Genomic DNA, 25,162 nt, shown 5'->3' with positions numbered 1-25,162 from the left:
GGTTGGTGTGTGGGTATCGCCAATGTGATCCTTCTAATCAGCCTTATCCTCCTATTTTCACGTCAAGGGCTTTACTAAGCAGTAATCTTTTCTGTCCTGTGTGGAGAGCAAGTAACACGCTAACCTGCATAATTCTATAGTAGGTATATCTTACATGATCCATTATAATACTAAACTACCGCCATAGAATATGCCTCCGTTTGCACTTGTTGCTAGTAAAAATAAAGTCGAACTTCAATCACTATCCAAGCTAGGCCGCCGTCACTGCCAACTGTTTCTCGTAGTTAATATACACTGCCGTGATCTTTCGCTTCCAGTCTTCCAAGCTTAGCTTTTCTCCCCTAACAATCACGTGGCCCTTTTCGACGTTGGTGACCTCCTCTACAGTCTGCTCCGGAATGTAAAAGAATTTGTGGTCTTTATCACACACGTTATTCTCCAGGGTGCCCGCCTTCAGTTTCTTGTAGCATTCTTCGTCGAATTGAACCTGACCACAATCGTCCATGCAGGTCCAGATAGCGCTGGGATAAACCCATTCATGGCCACAGCCGTCACAGTAAACACCGATTTTCCCATTGGGCTCTTGGGGCTCCTGTGGCATTTCGTGTTGGTCTTCACCCTCAATCGTATACAGCTCAATAGCTGCGACTGCAGCAGATGTGTTTGTACTTTCGTTGATAACAACGGCACCGACAGCATCACTGGCCACTTCGTCGTCTCGGCTCCGTTCAGCGACAGCTTCAGTCTCCGCCTTTCCATGGCCTTCATCTTCCGATGCTTTTTGGGCCACGTCGGGCTGGCTGCTGCTGCTGCCTTTCATGTTGATATGAATCTCCCTTCTTGCCATCTTCGCTTCCCATTGACGCTTGGTCTCCAGATAGTCGTCATGTTCTGCCTTCCTTGCTACTGCCATCATGTTCCACGCTGCTTTGGCATTGTCGATATCTCCAAAGGTGGAAAAGACCGTCTGCAGCTGCCAGAAACAGTCATGATCGTCGCTCGGGTCGTCGTTGGACATCATCTCGAGGGATTGCACCACAGACTCTTTAGCCGACGCCTTGGCACGTTGTAGATCACCGAGGAGAAAGAAATAACGTGAAAAGTACAGCACGTTACTCGATCCAACAGAACTTTGGCAAGTTTCGTACAAGAAGTTGATCTTTTCGGCGGTCGTGGAATCAGGGACAGCCGGCGGGGCAGAGGTGGCATCGAGATGCTTGAACTCCGTATTTTTCGTCGCCAGCGCCCGCTTCATGTAGATGGGCATAAGCTTCGCTGCCATCAAGTCAAGGATGTAGCGCCTGGCTCTTCCGAGATTGTTCGGTGCCTCTTGCTTCAAGATGTCCTCCCACACCTTGAGCCCATCATCCTGATGCTTCGTGTCACTAGTAAGAACATTTCCATAATAGTATCGAATCCAGCAGAGTGGCCAGTAGGCGGCTGTCTCTTTCAATCCTTTGTCGTAGACGCTTCTCACAAGGTCCCACCGGTCTAATGCCTTAGCAGTTTGTCGGAGGCTGTTGCTGAACGTGGCATAATTAACGGCTACCATTTTTCCAATTGCCGTTGCGTGGCCTTTTGGAGGGTCCTTGAGCAGAAGATCTATCAGTGATGCAATTTCGCCCCATAATCCTCTCTCTGCGTAGTGCTGTATTATGTTCAAGTATCGTCTGTAGTGACTCTTGTCCTTGCCGACACTCGTAGAATACGCATTAATAGCTTTCGCTTGCTCTGGCAAACCGGCCATGTTCCAGTATTTGTCGCCCAGCTCGAGAAATATCTCGGCCAGAATTGGCTTGTCCTCGGAAAGGCGACTGATGATGCCAACAAGAAGAGTGGCGGCCTCGGCATCCGACTCGACAACTCGAGCAAGAGTATATGATGATTGCCAGTTCGACGGGTCCATACTGAGTGCCTTCCTCGCGCGGGTTTCGGCGTCTTTCTTGGTGATGTGTTTGTTTTTGCCGAAGCTGTATCGATGGAGCACACTAGCTATGTGGGCTTCCCAGGCTGACGTGGGCTCTTTGACTGAAGCCAGGTTCAATGACCAGGACTCAACGGCGTTCACATGCTCCACAGTGGGATTCCAAAGATACATGCTCTGGCCTTCATGGCTGGCTATGTCCTTGTTTTGCGACTATCATGAAGTTATCAGCTCTGATGCTTCTTGTTTAAGGCAACAAAGGGGGTCCCAAGAGATATGTACTGGCTCACCTTAGCCTGGACAGCAAGAAGGAAAAGAAATGCATTTTCCACTTCCCGGCTCGTGGCATCCTCCCGGAGGAGATGCTTCACTGCTGTCTTGGAAGCCGACTTCAATAAAGATAGGGATTTGTTGCCGTCAGCAGCGTTGAACGTTTTCACCAAATCCTTGTCTCTAATGTTTTCTAGGATCGCTCGGTCTTTGAAGTACCTTGTCAGGAGGTCTAGTCCCTCCTTATTTGTAACCCAGTTATACCAGCTTGTGGGTATTAATCCATGGGATAGGGCGCTCTGCCCCTCCTTGTCATCGGAAGGACAACCAATTCCGAATAGCGAGTCGACGGCATAATCTTCCGAGAAGAGCCTGACTAGTAGAGTCCCTATCTGGGCCCGTAGGTTTCGGTCTGCCAGCGAGAGACAACCGTCTTTCTTAGCCTCAAATTGAGAGTCATACTCGTACTCTGCCGAATACAAGTGATTGTACAAGGAATCCGCAGCGTAGCTGTGAAGCGCCTCGGTCGTTCTAGTCCGCTTCTCAACGAGACACGTAAGACAGCGCAACGCAAGGGTGAGCTCAGCATTATTCGGATCCCTGCAGATAAAATTCTTGCGAACGAGCTTTTGCTCGAAGAATTCTGTGAATCCAAATTTGCCGTAAATATCGTCAGGACAAACTGTTTTCAGGTAGTGCTTCACCATTCTCACCTCAGACGGCCGGATAGTCACTGAGTCTCGGTGGCCGTCATCGTCGCCGGTGTTTCGCCTTTTGTGTGGAATGCGTTTTTTGGCATCATCGATGCTTGTGTTGTCCTTGAATTTGACCTCCACCCCATTAAAGCCTTCAACTAGTTCAAAGAGCGAGTATCGCCCGTCTCTCATCTTGGACTCCAGGGATTTGAAAATAGCCGTGTGCGTATATGGAGGCTGGGGACTATTGCCTGAAGCTGGTGTCGTTGAAATGGAAGCTTTCAGCAACAGTGCCGCATCCATTTGGAGCGGCTTCAGCCAGGTTGTTCCATTGATGATCCACAGAACCATCTCGTTGATATCGGAAATATCGCTAGGTGTGCTGTTTTCGTTGAGCGTTTGGATTATTGTGCCAATCTGATCCGCAGCTGCATTGCCCGCTCGCTTGAGACAGCTGTTGATCCCTGCTTCATCGTCTTCTCGGGCAATTTCGGCCAAAACAAGGTCAATCTTGCGGTAGTTGCCTCCATCCAAATTCTTGAGCTTGTCTTTGATCTTGCGCCTCATCTGAGTGATGCTGTTTTCCACACTAACTTGTGTCATGTCGCTCTGTGAGCGATCTTGAAGCATATCTATGTCATCCATACGACGCTCAATAAAACGCTCAATGTCTGATAGGTTTTTGTCTCCCAGCTTAATAATCTTTAAGCTGATGTCGATTGCATTTCCCAAGAGTTTGAAGTAGTTTGAACTGCCTGTTATCAGTATGCGGGTTCTTTTGCAGACCTGGGGATTATCCTTCAGCAGCATCAACAACGGCCGTAGGAACGTGACGTGCGCGTCCTCCGAAAGGCCATCAATGATGATAAAAAAGGTCATGTCCATGCAGTAACGTTCCTCATTGCACAGGAAGCTTTTCCACATTTCGCGCGGCGCACCTATAGCTCTTTCTTTGTCGCATATACTAGCAGCCAGCTTCAGGAAAGGCGGATAGGCATCGGCGTATTGCCATATGAGGCTGCGTCTGACGGCGGCAGCGACCTCGTTCTTGGACGCCGATTTGGCCTTTGAGTCCGTTTCCATAAAGTAGTATGCCACCGCAGACCGTGTGCTCGCTCCGGGCGGCTGTTGTAAGTCCTTGATAATCTTGGCCGCCAGGTGCGTCTTGCCAGAGCCATCAGTGCCCTCGATGCCGAGGACGGGCAGATCATGGCTCGTGCCGTAGGCCCATTCCCTGAAGTTTGAATTCCTCTCAATCCATTCGCCAGTCCTTTCCACTACCTGTTCCATGTAATGTCTCCAACGTGTCTCCCAAACACGCTTAGGTACTTTGCCATCCACGCTGTCAGCCAGGTCAGACTCCGGCCACCCCAGCGTACGGAGCAAGGTCGCTTTCCACTTCTTCGTGTCTTTTTCCGTCTTCTGCTCTGACCTATCCTCATTTTGCTGTTCCAAAAAAAGGCCAACGTCCGTCGCCAAGCCATCCACTCCTTTTTGCACATTGCTGACCCCTATTTCAACATTGTGGACAACGAGTAATGTCTGTGAAATGACTAGGCCGAACTCCTTCTCGTTTAATATTTTCATCTTCTCCAAAAGTTCCTTCACACCATCATCGCTAAGAAAGACGATTTTGGCCGTCTCAAGAATTCTGGAGATCTTATTGTGGCGTAACTTTAGGGTATGATCGCAGACTTCGATGAACAGTTTCAATTGTTCGCATGCAATGTGCTTCAGGTTCGCGCTCATGGCCGTTTTCGTGTAATTGATGAACCTATCGAAGAAATCGAGGCATCTTCCCAGCAGGTCGGCCAAGCTCTCGAGTATGCCATTGTAGGTCTTATAAGCTTTGATGACAAAAGCCAGGGCATTGTAGCATATGTTTGCTGGTCCGCCAACCACCTGGGATGAGGTGAGTACAATATCGTCACGAGGTGAATTCACTTACAAATGCAGCGCCACCCGCTGCAATCTCGCCCAATGCCTGAATGCAGGAAAGCGTATGGTCAAACACCACCTTCGTCTTGCCGAGGGAGGTGGACTCTTTCTCGGCAGCGTGAAGTTGGGCATCGGCGAAGTACTTTTGGACACCGCCAATGTCAAGGTCATCCTTGTACTTGAGTTTAACACCTTTCTCGCCGGCCATCTGGCGTACACGATCTTGAACCTTTTTCCACGTTTTTGCAATTTCATCGTCTTCGTCAGAGATGGGCTGAATGACATCCGGGACAGTCTTGGAGGGCATGATCGTCGCGATCTGTTGGAGGGGAGTGCGACACGTACGAAGATTCGGTTTTTCGAGGAGAAGAACGGTTAGGGTGCGTTGAAGAGCTGGTGAACGAGGAAGGAAGAGCAGATGAACGAGGAGAAAAAAGCAGTCGGCCGACGAGGGGATGTATGCACAGCTTTAATAGCCTTGGGACCGGCAAGGCTGTGACATCCACTCCGCCAGCCTCAGCGGCAGTCCCCCAATTTCCATTCTTAGAAGCGCTGCAGCTTAGCGGCGAAGCGTGTATATGGTCAGTACTATTGGCTCAGCGAGCATTTGCCAAGTAGGCTTTATTGGCTACATCCGCGAACTCTTGAGATAATCTCGTGCCCACCACATCTGGGGCTGAAACGGCCTCGATAACCATGGTCGGAACAGCAAAGTGCAAAAATCTAAATGCGATTCAACGCGTTTATTGGATGAGAATCCGTCTGCAGCCAGCATTGTCTGACATGCGGCCAGAACCTAGTCATAAGGCTGAGGCAGGTAGAAGCTGGCCTTGCAGCCCAAGGCTTGCAACAAATTAATTTTTTTGCGACGTATCTGATTGCATCGCATCATTAAGGTAGATTTGTAACAGATAAGTTGGATACAGCGATGTGGTTAGACACAGATAGACTAGGCTTTTCCGTCGCTGGTCTGTATATACATTAGACCTTAAAGCAACTCTTCGGGCGACGAACTTGCAGGTGAGAATTCTTAGTCAGGCTGCTGTGTAGCGGTACCAGAGGTTGTGTCTGTATCGTGGCTGTAAAGCAATAGGTTATTCTATTAATATCTACCGATATAGTAGAGAAACATTTAAGCGCGTAACATTGCAGGCGGCTGTACTGTGACAAAAGGGGCAAAGATCAGCGCGTTAGCAGCCATTTGTGCTTAGCAAATAGCCGCTCAATATTCATTCGCTGGGGCTAAATATTGACAATACAAGTCTCTAAGTACTGACTGAGAGCCTTTCCCGATAATAGATTTCCTAATTCACTTTTCCCCGCTCATTAAGTACCCCGGCTCGCATATTATCTGTTGCTGCGCAGGTAACGAACTTGATTTGTTCGCTTCAGTCACCTACCTCGATCGCGCGACCTTTAGGCGGTGCTTGTCGACCCAACATAGTACAACCTCTACTAGAACACAATCTCTACCGCAAAAGGTTATAGAGATTCAAAGCATAGCTAGTGGGGGTTGCAGAATTAGTACTAGCATTCAAGATGGGGCCGATTGGATGTTAAATACCTCGTAATCGGCAAGGCGGCTCGGCGACGAGCTCTGCTGTAACGCCGGCCCCGCGAAGTCCCATCTACCGGCTCTAACTAGGTACTCTGCCGGCATGTACCTAATCGTTTCGCAGGAGCGATCGCGGACCGCACTAACTATAGACCGGCCTGCATATTAAGGCAAGGCAAAATATTAAGCTCACCTGCATATATAATTGTGTCGACAGCCTACCTAAAACTTCCCCTACATCTTTCTGTTGGATTACGTGACCAGAATACGGGCACGCGGTCAGCAGCAGCGGAGCCCGGAGATTACGTATCCGGGCTGCCAACAGCTGTATCTACACTTCCGCTGCTGCCGCTGCCACCCTTCTACTTTCTCTTCTACATACCGATTTACAGCTTCTGAATATACCATATTGATATTCAGCGAGCTCTAGCCCATACGGGCAGTCCTGTTGTATACAACAGATAACCTGTGATCCCAACACTTTCTAAATAGTTCTACGTTACTATTCACTATATTGTCGAGGCAGATAATGCGATCAAAGCGTACTTGAAATCTTGCGTAAAATTATTCGATCTTACAGACACACCGACACGCTCTCGATAATTTCGTATATTATCACATTCTTCCTTCTTCTACTTGAACACCCTATAATTTCTCGCAAAACAAGTTGTTTAGCCTCTATTATAGACCCGTTTTTAATATCAAGCGGCGTCTCTAGGCTTATATCTCTCGGAATAACAATCTGCAAAGGCCTTTACATCTACTACCATGATTACCGATCTAAAGATGTCGACGTACTTCTTCTTGGTCAGCATGCAGATAGGTTAGAGGCTTTCCTGCATCTAGTAAGAAGCCGAGCAGAAGGACGCATTAATATCGACCTTATCTACAATTAGTTGTATATTCTAGATAGAATATAATGAGAATTAGGTGTAGGTGGTATATATAAGAAATATAGTAGAGGGTAGAATATAATGAAAATAGGGGTAGAATATAATGAGGTTACTTAGGTAGAAATCCAGTAAAAACTTATATGTTACAGTCCGGTATCCAACAGTGGTGTTTTCTACTAACAGGGCGTTGCGGTAGATACTTAATAGTGGTCGTGCGTGCTGTAAGTCGTTATAGCGTAGCGGGGGTCTGTAGGCGTATAGTGATCAGTTATACAACAGTAGGGGGGTGTTACAACCCGTTAGACGTAACAGGACCAAGGGACGCCCCACAGGGCGTCGGGCTGTTACAAACGAGTTATAAGCCGTAGACACAGGAACCAGGGTGACTCCTCTAGGAACAGAAGAACTATAATGTAAGGTCACGTGGAGATAAGGAAGTAAGCAACTGATTATACGTAAGCACGAATGATCACGGAGTAAGCGCTCACGCGCCCCACTTTGGGTGATCACTCCATAGGACGCCTGGATTGCTGGTAATCAGATGTAAGCTAGGCTTCATGATTAGCTACACAGGACTTGTATATAGACTGGACTTAGGCACGCCTAAGAAAAGACTCCTATAGCTCTTCAGCAATCAACTTTGTGATTCATCCCTAAATGACTCTCTCTATCCTACATTAAGTGAACTACTACTGACCCCCATCGACGTATAACTGATCATCATACGGCTACGACCCCAGCTACGCCATAACGACTTACAGCACATACGACCACTGTTGAGTATCTACCGCAACGCCTGTTAGTAGAAAACACCACTGTCGGATACCTGACCGTAACAGGGGGTCAGTAGTGGTTTACTAATATAGGATAGAGAAAGTCATTTAGAGATAAATTATAGAGTTGATTGCTAAAGAGCTAAGGGAAGTAATCTATCTAATTTTAGTTATAGAGTCTGTCACAAAAACGACGCCGTTAATTGCGGGCAGCAATTAACGCCTTATATCTCTCGTGACAGAGTCTTATACTCTTTTGTAATCCTTGCGGTGTGCCTAGGACTGACGCCTAGAAGTTGGTCCTAATGTTGGACCGCTTTCCGTCCGTCGGTCCTACCCTATAGGACCGCTTATCGTTTGTTAGTCCTTCTTATCATCACGTGACTTCTTGTAGTTCTTCCGTTACCGATTAGGCTGAGCCTGATCCCTATGTTCTTACGTATATAAAGGCTTGTGCCGCCTGCGTCCTTACCGCTAGGTGGGGCGTTATGTTGGGTAACTTCTTGGGTCGTAACATATAAGTACTTAGCTATTACTAGGCTGTCTAGTTTAAGTTGCTAATAGTAACTAAAAGAATTAAGCTATCAGCTATTAGTAGTACTTAGCTATTAAGTACTTAGCTATTAAGCACTTAGCTATTAGGAGTACTTAGCTATTATTAGGCTGTCTGGTTCAAGTTACTAATAGCAACTAGTCCTGCGGCAGGTTGAAGCGTTTACGTGTAATATAATATATAGAGTCTCCTAGATAAAAAGGGAAAAAAGGAAACCACAGACTGAGAATATTTATCTCAATCTACTATGCTAATGAAGAAATCCCCATGGAAGAAACAATTCGCGACAAGGAGAGATGGTAATCCTCCGCCACCCTCTCAGCATCCGCTCTCGTCATACTCTGATCCCAGTAGCTAATGGAAGCTACCGTTTCCCTACCCTTGTCATCAATAGCGACAACAATATCAAACTGTAAACAAAGTTAGCTTTCTGTCTGTTCCCAAAGACTGACTGACTGATCGTCACTAAAGGGGGTTCCTTGGTACTTACCTCCATAGGGTCACGGGAGTAAACCATCTCATAAGAAAGATCAGGCTCAGCAGTCAAACCGACAGACTCGACACCCTCCTTCGTAGAAGTTCCATGTCTCCTAAAGTTCAACAGTGTGTTGAACAGCGGCGGCGCGCGAGCGAGCGAGCGCCCGATTTGCGCGGGGGACACGAGCCCGTGGGCCATGCTGTCCAGGTAATCCTCGTGCACGCCTCGCAGGAGATCCGGCACCGCAGAGGCGGAGGCCGCGTCGAGGCTGGTCCGGCAGGGGAGCATGTTCAGCAGCGGACCGGCCATATGATCCGCGCCCGCGACCGGGACCTGGCGGCCGGCGGTGACGTAACCAAAGACGACAACGTCGCTGCCGGTGTACTGGTGCAGAAGCAGAGCCCAGGCGGCGCGGAAGACGGAGGCCAGGGTGGTTTTTGCGTTTCTGGCGAGTGTCTCGAGGTCCACGATCTGTGTGACTGGGAGGGAGACGGTTTGTGGTTTGCCGGAGCGGGCAGCGCACTTTGGGTTTGTGAAGGGCGATGAAGTGGCCGGGTTGGGGGCGTTGGTGAGGTAGTTTCGCCAATATTTGAGAGAGAGGGTGAGGGGGCTGTGTTGGACGTGGGAGATGAAGTCCCTGTAGACGGGGAGGGGACTTGAGGGACCAAGGCCGTGGTATGCGTGCGAGAGGTCGGCGATGATGGTTGATATTGTGGGACCATCCATGATGGTATGATTAATATGGAGAGATGCCAAGGTCTTGCCGTCGTCTGTGGCACAGAGGGTGAACTTGTGCGAGGGGCGGAAGCCTCGTGCGTCGACGCGTGGGAGCGATGCCAAATGTTCTTCGGCGTCCTTGCCTTGAGGAATGGTGATTGTGGACGCGGTGGAGGGTATGGTTTTCAAGACGACCTGGGTGAAGAGGTCACCGCGGGAAGAGTCCTTGAAGAAGACTGTGCGGAGAATGCGGTGGCGATCGACAACTTGGTGCCAGGCGTGCTCGAGCTTGGTTGTGTCGATAGGGACACGTTCGGAATCGCCAATCTTGAAGATGAAGTGGGCGTTGTAGTATCCTCTCTGCTTCTCCTCTGACAGGAGCATATCTTGCTGAAGGGGCGAGCATGGGTAAATATCCTCCACATCGATTGGGCTGCTGGAGCCGGTAGAGATCATCTGTTGCGCGCTGTGGCCATGGCAAACGGGGTAGCCCTGGTTCGAGCCTATCTGTGGCTGAAGATTCTCTAGATGATCAATAAGTTGTAAAAGAGCGGCTTCGGTTGCAGATACCCAGTCGTTGAACTTGCTGGTGCGCGACATACTGCCAGGGAACGCAAAGTCTAGTTTCGCTCCATCGCTTTCGCCCAACGTTGCGGAGATGTTGATGAGGCCTGGCAGGCGAGCGCTCTCCGCGAGACTAACCATCGACAACTGGTTGTCCGGGACCTTTTGCAAGATGTCATGGGCTTGCCCGCGGTGACTGATAGTCCGAACATCATCGCATGTAAATGTGATCTCGAAAGGTAACTGGCTCGCGAAGCCCCGATTCACCGTGCGACTTCTCTGCTCCAGGCGCGCTTGCTTGGTGGAGGCGAGCGCGTCGATCGCGTCACCTGCACCAGCGAGGACGATATCGAGGTTACACCAGTCGGTGAAGGAGCCAACCGTGTTGGAGAAGTCCTGTAGCACGTCCACGTCGTTTCGAGCGTCGATGTGGAGCCAGAGGGAGGGGGGAGCGCGGTCGGCAAAGGTCGTGCGGAAGGCGTAGGTGATGGCCGTCAGGAAGACGACAGTTGGATCGACTCCCGTCATCTTTTTGCTAATGAATCGGAGGACTTCCGTCCGTTCGGCGTCCACGGAGAACCCGGTGTGAAGTTGCGGGTCAAAAACGTCCTGATTCTCACTGACGCCCCAATAGGATAGATCGCCGGTCGGTCTCACGTCCTGGGGATCCTGTTGCTCAATCGATAGCGAACGGCACCAGTGCTCATAGGGCAGCGGCGCATCCTGGTTCCTGAGACGTTTGAATTGCAAAAAGTGTTTAATCTCGTCCAGGACGATGGACCACGAGGAGGAGTCCATGACGAGGAAGTGGGCAGTCATGAAGACGTAGCGGCCGTCGTTGCCAATGTCGATGAGATCTGCGGCAAATAGCGGGCCGAGAGATGAACTCAAACAGGAGCGCGTCGTCGTGATAATGGCCTCCATCTCAGAGGGCGAGGAGATGGAGTGGACACTGTAGCGGTAGGATCCCTCCACGTTTGTCGTGATACGCTGCGTGCGCGGATCGCTCTCGTGATCGAAGCGAGCACGGAGCATAGGTTGATGGCGAACAAGGGCGTCCAGGACGTCGCGGAGGTCGCTTTCGGGTACGTCTATACCCAGACGGAGGACGTTTTCGTTGAAGCGGATGTCGTCTTTCAGTGTGTTGCTGAAGAAGAGCTCCTGCGTTGGGGACAGCAGGAATGATGCGTCGGGGCGCTCTTGCGAGTCGATGATGCCGTCCTGCGGCAGAATCATAGTCATTGTGAGAGCTAGCTCGGAGAGGTCCTTTGCAAGGAGGATGTCTTCCACTCTGAGGATGAGGTCACGGCCTCGGGCGCTGGAGACGGTCTGCATTGCTGTTATGGAATCACCGCCGGATGCTAAGAAGGACCGACTCATGTCGATGAGGTCGGGGGTCGTGTTGAGCACTTTCTGGAGGATATCATGGAGGGCGATTTCCATGGAAGTGACGGGCGGGCGGAATTCAGACAAGTCGTCGACAGCAAGATCCATCATCTTGCGGTATGTTTCCTCGTCCACCTCTTCCATGAACTGGCTGATGCGCTTGCGGTCGACCTTCATAGATGTCGTCTTGGGTATGTCATTTACAACGAGCCAAGCCTCTGGAACCATGTACGAAGGGAGGCTGTCCGATGCCCGCTTGCGCAGCTGTGAGACCAGGGTTCTAGCAGCGTCGAAATCTTGCGACATCTCCAGCATGTCTGTTTCCGATTCGACGGCCATGGACTGTGAGGGGCAAACGATCGCCACGAGAGACTTGTTGCAAAAACCAGTCTTGGGGATGACAACGGCGGCTTGCTCAACACCGGACTCGTTGAGCAAAACAGAAACGATCTCGTCAATCTCCACACGCTGACCGCGAATCTTGACCTGGCTGTCCTTTCGACTGACGAACACGAACGTTCCGTCCTTATTTTGGAAGACAATGTCGCCAGTCTTGTACATTCGGCGTGCAGAGCCATCTTCGGGCTGTGCCCAGGCCGGATTTTCGATGAATGCCGCGGCAGTCTTTTCGGGCTCGTTCAAGTATCCCTTCCCGACCTGAGGACCTTCCACGAGCAGTTCTCCGGCACACCCGATTGGTACGAGTTTGTTGTGATCGTCTGCCTCGACCACCCAAAGTCGACTCGCCAAGGGTCGACCAATGGTGCCATGGGCGTCGCTGCCTTTGAGAGGGCCGTTGCTAGAGCAGTAGATTGCAGTCTCAGCAGGACCATAGCAATTGTGCAGATCGACCTCTGCGTGCCACGTCTCAATGTTGGACTTCGTCAAGGCCTCGCCCGCGAGCGCGAGAGTTCGCAGCGTAGGCACGTCACCCGGGTAGAGCAATGAAGCGACGGTGGGTGTCAGGCCGGCGAAGTTGACGCTGAGAGAATTGATGGCGCCAGCGAGATTGTTGACCCTGTCCGAGTAAGAAATGACGCAGACACAGCCGCCGCGGGCGAGGGTTGTGAAGACGTCTTGGATACTGATGTCAAAGGTGTAGGCGGAGAATTGGAGGACACGGGAACCTGGGCCGATACCGAGGATCTGGCCGTGGGCGGCGGAGCTGGTGCTGATGGAGCGATGTGAGAGGATGATGCCCTTTGGTTTCCCGGTTGAGCCAGAGGTAAAGACTACAAAGGCTGGGTCTTCTGGGTTCACGGGACTGAGGGTTGGCGTGGGCTGGTTTGACATGTCGGCGGAGAGAAGTTCCGGCGTGACAATCATGTCGTCTTCAAAGATGCCGCGGAAGATGTCCTTTTCTCCGGCGGAAGTCAGGACCATGGTCGCTTTGACTTCTCCGATGATGGTCTGTAGACGGCCGATGGGGTGAGTCGGGTCGATTGCCACGCACGCGGCGCCGGCTTTCAGGATGGCCATGGCGGCCACGGGCATCCACGCCGACTTGTGGAAGCAGAATGGGACAAATTGACCACTTCCAACGCCCTTGAGCTGGAGTCGGTGTGCAAGAACGCTGGAGAGGTGGTCTAGCTCGGCATATGTAAAGTCCCCGTCGAACCCATTGACTGCCGGGGCAAGCGGCCGAATCTTTGCCTGCGTGGCGAAAGTCTGGTGCAGGCATTGGTCGACGGCAGCAGGCATGGGACCGTTCCACCGGACTAGTTGTTCCACCTCGCCGGGCGTAATGACAGTGATGTCTTCAACAAGTTGATCCGTAAGTACCTGTGTCTGTAGCTGGTTGATGACTTGGTCAATCTGCTCCATCAAACGCTGGACCTCTGTGCGACTCAGCATTGCTGAGTCGTATTGGGCATGCATAATCATCCCCTCGCTCCCGAGTATGCATTCGATTGTCAACCCGTAAGTCTGGAACTCCTTAGAGTCTGTCAAAACGCTCATTTTACCCATTATGCTGCCCCCAGAGACCCGCTCCTCTTGACCCACGGGTTGAATCACGAGCAGTGTTTGGAAGTCGCATGCCGCTCGACAGTGGGTAGTCAGGCGACGAATGCGTTGGAGACCGAGCTGCTCGCAGGGAATCATGTCGGTTGCTTGGCTCTGGACTGAATGAAGGAAAGCAGAGACGTTGGTGTCTTGCTCCCAGGCAGCTTTGAACGGTATAGTTGTGATGGTCGGGCCAGGCAAAGTGAGTATGCCTGAAATAGGCGCATTACGACCTGTCAGCGTGATACCAAAGGCCGACTCGCGAGAGTTTGTATGCCGGGCAATAACGATACCCAATGCGGCACGGATGAAGGTCGAGTCGGTGATGTCGCTTTGCAGGCGACTTTGCTGGAACTCGATATGGCGGTCAACGATGTCATCTGCCCTGGGGCTGTATGTAGCACTGGGTAGCGCAGGGAATGAGGGGCCTGCGAATCCATCAAATGTCGATGCCCAGAAAGTTTCAGATGCCTCCGTGTCATTAGTCGTCAGGTATTTGATGAAGTGGTTGAACGGTATTGGCGTCGGTGACTCGAGACCCTGGTAATGCGCTTCCATGTTTGTCAGAATCAGAGGTAGACACCATCCGTCGTAAAGTGCGTGGTGAATGTTCCAGATGAGGGACTTGTGCCCGTCAGGGTGGCACAAGACCGTCAGGCGACAAAGCGTATCACCATACCGGACAGCTCGCTGACGATCCTGGCTGACAAAGTCAGAAACATCTTTGTCTAAGACTGTGGTCCAGTGGAATCCGCCAGCGATGACGACCTGCAAGACTCCCTGTTCTTCAGTCTGGAAGATCCTCGTTCTCAGAATGGGCATTTGTTCGTGCGTCGCTCTCCACGCTGCTTCTAGACGATGGAGGTCAATGTCTTCTGGTAATGCAAAGCTGTTGTGAAGAACGTAGGATCCTGGAGTCTTGATCGAAAGTGCCATGAGTCCTTCTTGGAGAGCAGTGCAGGGGTAGACATCCTCGATGTGGTGTTTATCAACGCCACAGGCGTTTGCAGCTTGCTCAATGACGGCATGAGATCCATCAGTGAGAGAAAACGGCTCGATTTTGGATGGAAGGGATGCCGGATCTCCATCGATACGTTCCACATGGAGTGCAAGTTCGCTGAGAACTGGATGTTGGAACACGGTCGGCACTTCCACGGAAAGACCTTCACCTCTCGCCAGTGACGACAGCTCGATTGCCAGAATGGAGTCACCACCAATCCTGAAGAAGCTATGGTCGGCACCTATGCTGGCGACGTTGGTCTTGAGAACGACAGCCCAAAGACGAGCGAGCGTAGCTTCCATAGGAGTTGACGTTGCAAGCTTGGCCGATTCGTCTCCGAGAGAATACAAGAGGAATTCTTCTTCTGTAACCTCAGCGATCAAGCGGCGCAAGCTCAATCGATCTGTCTTTCCAGCTGTTGTGAAAGGCATCCGGTTGATTGGGATGAATAGCGTCGGAACCATATAAGAAGGAAGAACCTTTAAGAGGGCAGCTTGGAGCCTTTTGAGTTGTGATTGAGACTCTTCTGATGGCGGCATCAATATGGCTTCGGACTGGGACTCTGGATCTAGGACCAAGAAGAGCGCAACACTAGGGGCGGTGGAGCGGTTGGGATGCTTCACAACGTCGGCGACAACGTTGATGCCGCCGGTGAGAGACGTCGCTTGATGCTCGATCTCACCTAGCTCGATACGCTGACCGCGAACCTTGACTTGGGTGTCCTTACGTCCCAGGTACTGCAATTTGCCCCCAGTGGTATACCGAACAAGGTCACCAGTCTTGTACATGCGCGGGAGCAAGTCGCTAGAGAAAGACGCAAGCCAAACCGGGCTCTCGATAAAGACCTCGGCAGTCTTATCCGGGTTCTTGAGGTAACCACTCGAGAGCGTAGGACCTTGGACCAAGAGCTCGCCAATCGCCCCGATGGGAACGAGCTGGTCGTGGTCAGCAGCGTCAGCGACCCAGACACGCTCGCTGACAGAGACACCGAGACTTGTTGGATCCGTCGTCGGTGTCAGCTCTTCCACGCAGCAGAAGATGCAGGTTTCAGTTGGCCCGTAGCCGCCAAAGAGCGAGACGTGGCCTGCCCACGTGCTCAGAGCTTCTTGAGTGACGGCCTCGCCTCCCAGGACCAGCGTCTCGAGCGTCGGCACGTCCTTGGGTTTGAGAAGCCTGACAAAGGAGGGGGTGAAGAAAGCCCAATTGGCGCGGAGGTCGGTCATTGTCTGTGCGAGGTTACCCATTCTAGCATTCTCGGAAGGTACACAAATACAGCCGCCATAGTAGAGGGCGCCAAAAATCTCCATGATACAGGCGTCAAATGTGTACGAGGCGAATTGGATAGTGCGGGTTTGGCGGGACATCTTCATAGCCTTGCCGTTGGTCGAGAGAGATGAGAGGAGGGCACCATGTTCCATGATGACGCCCTTTGGTTTGCCGGTCGATCCGGACGTGAAGAGGATGTATGCCTTGGCCTTCGGGGGTATGACTGGCACAACTGACTCTTCTAGATCGGCAGAAGCCATCGCGTCGATGGTAGCTCGATTCACGGTCAGGAACTTCAAGACTATGGCATCCTCAAAGTCCCATTTCGACAGCAACTATTAAATCTTGTTAGGAGAAAATCACTTGTGATTGCTAGAGGGTGCCTTACATCTTCAGCCGTGAGAATCAATTGAGCGCCGACTTGCCCAATAATCTCAAGAAGGCGAGCGCGGGGATGTGCGGCGTCGAGAGGCACAAAAGCAGCACCGGCCTTCAGGATACCCATCATGGAGACGATAGCCCAAGCAGACTTTTCAAAGCACACAGGGACAATGGTATCGGAGCCAACACCCAGGTGGCGAAGCTGTGTAGCCAGGATCGATGAGCAGTTGTCAAGTTCCTCATAGGTGAAGTCGCCATCCCACGAACTGATCGCAGGAGCCGAGGGGGCGAAGATGACCTGTTGCTGGAAGGCGTCATGCATGGAGGATGGTAAACTCGGCCAAGTCTCTGGTTCGCGGTGCCAGGATGTCAGTTTCTTACAATCCTCCGGGCTTAGAAGACCAATTTTTTTGATCGACTGCGCCGGGTCAGATTGTACCAGCTGCCTGAGAACATGTCCAAACTGTTGGAGCATTCTCTGCATCTGCTCCGGCTTGATGACTTCGGGATCGAATCGAGCTTCAGCCGCAACGCTGTTGTCAGTAACTCTGAACTCAATCGTCAAGGCGAAAGTCTCAAATTTGGAGTTGTCAGCTTCCATGGGCTCCAGCAGCTCCTCAAACTCCTTTTCGATCTGCTGATCAAATTGGATGACGAGAAGGGTCTGGAAGTCGCAGCTCGAGGTCCCGTCAGGACCTAACTTTTTGATGTTCTGGATGCCAAAGTGGATGTGTTGCGACATATCGTCCGAATGCTTCTGTACTGACTCCAGGTAATCACCAACAGTTGAGCCCGACACCATCTTGACTCGGAAGGGAACTGTTGTAATGGTTGGCCCGATAATACCGGATATTCCATCGACTGGAGCGTCTCTTCCGGACAAGGTGACACCAAAGACTGCCTCATCCGAGTAGGTATACTTGGAAACTACCTTAGCCCATGCGGCACGAATTGAAGTGGATATGACGACGGCGGAACTCCTTGCGTCTGCTCCTCCAATGAACGTGGTGTGATGAGCTGTTGAGCTTGCCAGAGGCTGATAGGTGGCTGAAGGAAGTTGAGGGAAGGTCGGGCATGAAATGCCCGCAACGGAAGTCTCCCAGAACTTCTTTGATGCATCGGCCGTTATGGTACCTTGATGAAGGTAGTGAATGAAGGACTTGTAGGGGGTCTGCACTACAATGGGTTTGCCGTGGTATGCTGCGCTGACTTGGGCAAAGAGCAGCCCCATCGACCATCCGTCATACAGCGCGTGATGCACACTCATGACAAAGTAGCGATCGGTCAATGACTGCTTAATCAGAGCAAATCAGCAGAGTCGCCCGCCGTACCCTGGCAAGTTGGTGCTGTCGGCGTTGAGATAGTTTGAGAGGTTGGTACCGTGAGTCCAGTCGGCTGGACTCCTGGTCACCACTTGGTAGGTTTTTGAGCCTGATATTATCATTCGTGTTCGTAATATATCCGTGGCGGCGGTAATACTGTTCCAGGCGTCGATGAGTCGCTCCGACTCCACCGTGTCTGGCACCCTAAAGACCATCTGGAGGAAGTAGGCTCCCGATTGTCGGGCGGACAAAGCCATAATGCCCTCCTGCAGCGGCGTCGCAGGGAAGATATCTTCAATGTTGTCTGCACCAATTCTGCATTCTGAGACAGCATCCTGTACGAGGGAAGATTCATCATCAACCATGGAGAATGGTATTAGCTCCTGCTTGGTTGCACGTTGGGTGCCCACAAGTACAACCGCCATCTTGGCCAGCGTCGGGTTCTGGAAGATGTGGAAGACCTCGAGCGCGAAGCCAGCTTCTCTTGCAGCTCCGACTAGTTTGATAGCATTGATGGAATCACCACCAAGACGGAAGAAATTGTCGTCGGCGAAGATTCTCTCCTGAGGGATGTTGAGGGCATGTGTCCAGAGAGCGCGGAGGAGTAGCTCCGTCCCGGCGAGGGGTCTCTTTTGGACGACACCACCGTCCCGTAAGGCGAGCAGGAGGTGGTTTTCCGACATTGGCATCTCTCGGAGGCGTTTGCGATCTGTCTTGCCGGAGACGGTCATTGGGAAGCAATCGACAGGGACAAAGAGTGACGGGACCATGTATGATGGCAGGGACTGCGAGAGGTGTTGTTCCAACTCGACTAGTTTGCCTCTCATGTTGTCTGTGACATGGGTAATGATATGCTCCGAAGTCGAGACTGCCAAGTTGGCTTCGTTATCCTCGTGTGCGGTGTTATTCTCGTCGCTCTGCAGTATGAAGATTGCAAGTGCTTCATTGTTGTTGATGGGATGAGCGACGACCTCGACAACGACGTGGGAAGTAGCGAGATGGATCTTGGCAGAGTTCTCGATCTCACCCAGTTCTACTCTCTGACCTCGAATCTTGACCTGAGTTCCCTTTCTCCCCAGGAACAGAACCTCGCCGCTAGGACTGAGACGAACAAGATCGCCAGTCTTGTAGAATCGTCGCGGGCTAGCTCCAGTGGATTCAAGATGCGAAAAGTGTTTCTTGGCCCAGACCGGATCCTCAATAAAGACGGAAGAGGTCTTACTGACATCACCTAGGTAGCCACGTGCCAGTATCGGCCCCTCGATTAGGAGCTCACCGACGGCTCCTACAGGAAGAAGCATGTTGTGGTCGACGGCGTTGACAACCCAGGCCCGAGATGCCAGGGCCCTTCCGATGTTTGCTGGGTGTGCCGGTCCCGAGGCGGGAACGTAGCTCACCATACAAGTGATGGTTGCTTCGGTAGGTCCATATACTTGTATAAGCTGTCTATCGCCTTCTCTCCAGGACTTAAAGACATCAGATGGCATTCTTTCGCCACCAACAATGACAGACTTAAGGGTCGGTACGGCATCCGGATTGATGGTGCGTAGGAAAGAGGGTGTTAGAGATGTCCATGTGATCTTCATGTCGTTGATAATGTTCGTGATGTCGCCCATACGAGCGGACTCGGTGGGGGTACAGACACAGCCCCCACACAGCAAGGTGGAGAAGATCTCGACGAGACTGGGATCAAAAGTGTACGAGGTGAACTGGAGTGTGCGTGTGTCACAGTTCATCTGCAGAACACGACCTTGCTCGAGGATGCTGGTTGTGAAGGAGACATTTTCGATGATGACGCCCTTGGGCGTTCCCGTTGACCCCGAGGTGAAAAGGACATAGGCAGCGTTGCGGAGCCTCGACGGGCTTTTGATGAGTGCAGTAGAATCTGTAGAGGTAGGCAGGCTTGAGAAAGTTGCAGATTCGACAACAATGGCGCGGACATTTGGGAACCCATCCCAGAGGTCGCTGCGGTTTGCGGAAGTCAACACATAGCGAGCGTCAACCTGGCCAAGAATCTCCTCATGTCTCGCTTTCGGGTGAGAGTGATCGATGGGAGTCCAAGCAGCCCCGGCTTTCATGACAGCCAACATGGCGACAACCGCCCAAATTGACTTTTCAAAGCAGATCGGGATTATGTCTTCGGGCCCGACGCCGGCAAGTCGCAGGTATGCCGCCAACTGACTCGAATTGTGATCCAGAGTGCCATAGGATATCGATCCATCCCAAGAGTCAATGGCAATCTTGCTGGGCTGCCGAGAAGCTGCCAGCGTGAAGAGCTCGTGGACGCACGCATCGTCGGCGATTGGCTCCAGAGCGAGGGTTTCATAGATCGTGTTGATGTCGTGGGAACTCAGAGGATCCAGAGTTGCAACAGTTCCGGAGACATTGGCCACGATCTCGGAGACGATTTGCGCGAAACAGGACGCAATGTGTGCTCCGTTGCTTTCTGAGACCTGCGCGGTCCAGAAGGAGAGAGCTGCGCCTACAGTGTCGTTGTTGGCGGCCACGTTGACAATAAGATCGTACTGTCAAGAGGGTCAGCCATATGTAAAAGCAGGACAATGGGGCTCGGGGGTGTGACTTACCTCTGTTGAGTCCTGCCCGCTAAGGTGTTCAAAGTTGAGGCTTGAAGATCCCTCACCCGACGCGCACGGGAGTCTCTGGAATGAGATACCCGTATTGAACAGAGACTTTCCAGCCATACCTAGATCATGCTGCACATGCGCAAGAGAGCAGTACTGGTGATCCAAATTCTGGAGGAAACCCCGCTGGGCTTCTTGAAGCAGTTCGAGTAAGGGGACCTCGCCCTGAACGCGGAAGCGACACACCATCATGTTGGCAAAAAGACCGATGGCGTCTTCGATGCCCTCCACCGGCGTCTCGCGGCCTGAGGTGAGGTAGCCAAAAAGGATATCCTCGGTGCCAGTGTAGGTACGAAGGAGTAGGGCCCATGCGACCTGGAAGAAGTTGGAAATTGTGACTTCGTGGGCGGTGCAGAAGTCGATGATGGACTTTACGGGGATTTGAAAGTCGACGTCGATGGTGACAAGGCTATTCTCAGAGCTGCCAATGTCTGACAGGTTCGGCAGACTGCACGGCTCGGCACCTGATAGGTATTGCTTCCAGTGCAAGATGGAATTTTCCATGGGCCTTCTCTGGATGTAGTCGACGTAATCTCTGTACTGGGGCCCCGTGCCCTCGAGAAGAGCGCCGTCGTAAGCTTTGACAAAGTCACTGAGAAGTGGACCAAGGGATCCTCCGTCGATGAGTCCGTGATCGATGTCAAGTCGGATGAAAGCCTTCTGGTCTTTGGTGGTGCAGATTGTTAGCTGGTGCAGCGAATCTGCGGTCTCTCCAGTTCCCTTCTCGCAGCATTCGAAAGCCTCGGCTTCATCGTTGACGAGAATCTGTGCAACAGAGGGAAGATAGTTGCTCAAAACGATCTGGTCAGTAAGTCGCTTGGTGCTTGCGGACTTGACAAAGACGGTTCTCAGCGTGGAGTGACGTCCAACGACCTGTCTCCAGGCAGCCTCCAGACGTTCCGAGTCGACAATGCCGTTATTATGCGACGTGGTAACCTTCCACGAGAAGTGACACTTATAGTTGGTGGCATTTTTGGCTTGGCTCATGACGATGCCGTGCTGCATCGGCGACAAGGGGTACGCGTCTTCAATGTCGGCGAATGATCCAATGGATGGCACAGTCTCCCGGTTGAAAGTTCGGAGTTCTTCCAACGTAAGATCGAGAAGCGGAACATCAGTTTGCGTGAACTCAGGCTCCATCATCTCAATGCCGTGAACAGAATCGCGAAGCACCACCTCGCACTCCTTCACCCAGGCTTCGATCTTGTCGATATGTCGCATGTTACGATTGAAGACAAAGGTCATCCTGGCCCGACCGTTCTCAATGCTGGCACCTATTTCAAAGAGCGAGATGCGCTTGGTCTGGTCGCTAATCTCGGGAACGTCGTCCGCTTCGTCCCAGACTTCGCGGTGGAGCAATGTGTCTTGTCGCTCGAGCTGCTGGTACAAGCCCGCGTAGTTGAACATCATCTCAACGCGGTCGTGTTGCCCAAATGCTTGGCGCCCCTTGTCGTTGAGGAAACGTGATGCAAAATAAGGCCAGCCGTTTTGTGGTATAGACCGGCGGACACCCTTGATGAGTCGGACGGTGTCTACAACATCATCCGTAGACACGTCGGCGTAGATGGGATATATCGTCGTAAACCAGCCAACGGTCTCTGTAATGTCGATAACAGGATCCCAAGACTCTCTTCCATGGCCCTCGTTGAAGATGGCTGGGGTATCGCGGTCCTTGAATATTCGCCGGAAGGAGTGCATGATTGAAGACAAGAAGATGTCAATGGGTTCTGTGCGAAGAGCGTCGTGACAGGGGCCCAGTAGAGACGTTGTCGTGGCCGCGTCTAGCATGAAGCCAATGCTTGTCACATCACCGTAGGAGTTCGCCTTGTCTTCCATACCCCAGTAATTGTAGTCGATTTGGGGAACGGTAAAAGGAAGTGCCTTTTGAGGCAACATGTCGTCAGACTCGCGTCCAAAGCTGGCCTGTAGATTGGTCCAACTTCGGAATGAGATGGACTCGGCCGAGGCAATGGATCCCTCGGACAGGAACTCTTCCAGGTTTGCAAGGATAACTCTCCAAGAAACAAGGTCAATGACAAGGTGGTGTGCCACAAGGAATACGTAGTCGCTGTTTCCAGCGTAGAACACATCCGCAGCGAAGACAGGACCGTCGACTGACAGAGCCGTGGTTGTATCCCGGGCAATGGCTGCCATCTCATCCTTCGATGCCACCTCGTAGGAATGGAATCGGTAGGAGGCTGAGGTAAAAGTTTCAATCCGTTGAGTCCAAGCCTCGTTTGCCTGTCGCTGGAACCGCGAGCGAAGCATGGCGTGTCGAGATACGATGGCATCGACTGCTCTTCGCAACTCCTTGGGGGAAGTCCTATTCTCAAGTCGTAACAAAAAGCTCTGGTTGAAATGATGGGTTCCCTGAGAGGCAATATGCGAAAAGTAGAGAGATTGGATCGGCGACAGGGCAAAAGGCTCGGTCGTGTCCTCGATCATGGCGGCGACAAGAGGCGCAACCGAAGCCCCTTTGGCGCCGGCTGCGAGCTGGGTAAGGGTGCGACTGCGGAGGACGTTCTGCATGTTGACCGAGATGCCTTCTGCTCTGCTCTTTGTGACGACCTGCATTGCAGTAATTGAGTCCCCGCCAAGTGAGAGGAAGGAGTTTTGCGTGCCAACGATCTCGATGGGCAGGTTAAGGACTTGAGACCAGACTTTCTGTAGCGATACTTCAACCGCGGTCTTCGCCGCGACATCTTCTTTTCCGGTCTTGGCTTGCTTGAGGATTCTTGTGTAGGTCTCCCTGTTCAGACCCTCGATCCATTGGGTGACGATACGACGATCGATCTTCATGGAGGGCGTGAGGGGGACATCTGCCACCATTGCCCAGACCTCGGGGATCATGTAAGACGGCAACTGTTCTGAAATTTGGCTCTGCATCGTTTTCAAGTCCTGAGTGGTGATGGATTCGTCGTTCAGACTCGCAAGTTGTATCGCCTCTGGAGAGTTGCTTGTTGAAGCGAGGAGAGAAGCGGATATCACTGCAACCAGCTTTCCCTTGCACTCTCCTGCCTTGGGGAAAAGAATCATGCTGTGTCGTGAGCCAGCACATGTTGATAATACGTGCTCAATTTCCCCCAACTCAACCCGCTGACCACGGACCTTGACCTGCCGGTCTTTACGTCCGACAAAGCAGATGGAACCATCGGGATTATGGCGTACGAGGTCGCCAGTTTTGTAGATCCTCGCGCTCTCGCCCTCGTAGAGACCGCTCAACCAATTCGGAGAATTGATGAAGGCTTCTCTTGTTTTCTCCGGCTCGCCAATATAGCCGCGGGCGACGATGGGGCCTTGGATGACGAGTTCGCCGATCGCCCCTATAGCTGATAACACATCATGATTATGTGGATCAGTGACCCATAGGCGACAAGCTACCGGGTTTCCAATGTTGGACGCCCTACTGTATGCTGTCGTTGAGCCGGGGTCGATGGTCATGGCAGCGCTGATGACGGTGGCTTCCGCGGGGCCGTAAGCTTGGATCATCTCGACCTTGGGCGCCCAGGTCTCGACACACTCATCAGTGCACGACTCGCCTCCCACTACGAGGGTCTTGAGGTGTGGCACATCGCCTGGGTTAATCGTCTTGAGGAAAGACGGAGTGAAGAGCGCCCAGTTGACTCGCATCTGCTCCATAACGGTGACGATGTCAGGGGTGCGATCGCCGTCGGAAGGAACGCATACGCAGCCCCCGTATGTTAGCGTAGCAAATATCTCCATGATGGAGGCGTCAAAGGCGTAAGAGGAGAATTGTAACGCGCGCGTGTCGGGGCCGAATTTGAGAACGGATCCATGACCAGATGCCCCGGCGCTGGCCATCGAGTGTTCAATGACGACGCCCTTGGGTCTGCCTGTGCTGCCGGACGTGAAGATGAGGTAGGCGGTGTCGCTGGGACCGGGTTCAGCCGTGTTCAAGGCGGCACTGTCGTCGTCGGAGAGGATCTCTGCGCCAGTGTATCCTATGGTGGCATGCTGGTCGACAGCCAAGACCTGAACGTTCGTGAAGGAGTCCCACTTATTCACGTCCTCCGCGGAAGAAAGCACAATGGTTGCGCCAGTCTGATCTAAGATGTCTGACTTGCGGCTAAGAGGGCAATTGACGTCCAAGGGGACGAAGGCTCCGCCGGCTTTCAGAACAGCGATCATCGAGACGACTGCCCAGGATGACTTCTCAAACGCCAAAGGTACCAGAGTTTGAGGGCCAACACCCATCGACACCAGCTTCCTCGAAAGATCCCTGGCTGTTTCGTCGAGCTCTTTGTATGTGAAGTCAGCGTCCCAGCCGCGGATGGCTGGACGCAGGGGTTGCTTCATTACCATGTCTTCGAATAAGTGGTGAAGACATGTTCCGGGACTCACCATCGGAGCTAGAGAATTCCACTGCATGAGTTTCTCAAGGGAGAGAGCATTCAGCGACTGAAGGCTAGTCACATCTTGCTCAGAGTCGTCGACGGAGAGTTTCCCGAGTATGTGTTCCACTTGGTCGAGAAGGCCCTGCAGCTGAGTCTCCGTGATCAGGCTGCCGTCGTACTTAGGGTTAGGGTTAGGGTTAGGGTTAGGGTTAGGGTTAGGGTTAGGGTTAGGGTTAGGGTTAGGGTTAGGGTTAGGGTTAGGGTTAGGGTTAGGGTTAGGGTTAGGGTTAGGGTTGTTAATTTTTCTTTTCTTTTTATTTATTATTTCAATTTTTTTTTTTTTCATTATCTTTTTCTTTTTCATTTTTTTCCTTTCTTTCTAATCCTTATTTTTCTTTTATTTCTTTTTTTTTATTTTTTTTTTTTTTTTTTTTTTTATTTTTATT

The 25,162-nt window shown here is 51.9% G+C and overlaps 2 protein-coding genes across 2 annotated transcripts; both read right to left on the bottom strand.

Annotated features, from left to right (window-relative positions):
* Positions 1–250: 250 nt before the first annotated feature.
* EsH8_XIII_000002 (uncharacterized protein) lies at positions 251–5,134 on the bottom strand (the record flags this gene model as incomplete). The annotated part of the gene is made up of 3 exons (XM_083273714.1): positions 251–2,137; positions 2,215–4,791; positions 4,838–5,134. The coding sequence occupies 3 exons, from the start codon at positions 5,132–5,134 to the stop codon at positions 251–253; spliced, it is 4,761 nt and encodes a 1,586-aa protein (XP_083120477.1).
* A 3,712-nt stretch (positions 5,135–8,846) lies between these two features.
* Positions 8,847–24,883, bottom strand: EsH8_XIII_000001 (uncharacterized protein; the record flags this gene model as incomplete). The annotated part of the gene is made up of 6 exons (XM_083273713.1): positions 8,847–9,011; positions 9,092–16,351; positions 16,405–17,602; positions 17,729–20,244; positions 20,305–23,690; positions 23,769–24,883. Coding segments are annotated over 6 exons (15,640 nt in total), but the record flags the coding sequence as incomplete, so codon positions are not given.
* Positions 24,884–25,162: the final 279 nt, after the last annotated feature.

Source organism: Colletotrichum jinshuiense, chromosome 13, assembly GCF_051148585.1.
Source record: "Colletotrichum jinshuiense chromosome 13, complete sequence".
NCBI lineage: Eukaryota > Fungi > Ascomycota > Sordariomycetes > Glomerellales > Glomerellaceae > Colletotrichum > Colletotrichum jinshuiense.
Note: the sequence above shows the minus strand (reverse complement) of the source record. Positions and strands in the feature narration are given on the sequence as shown.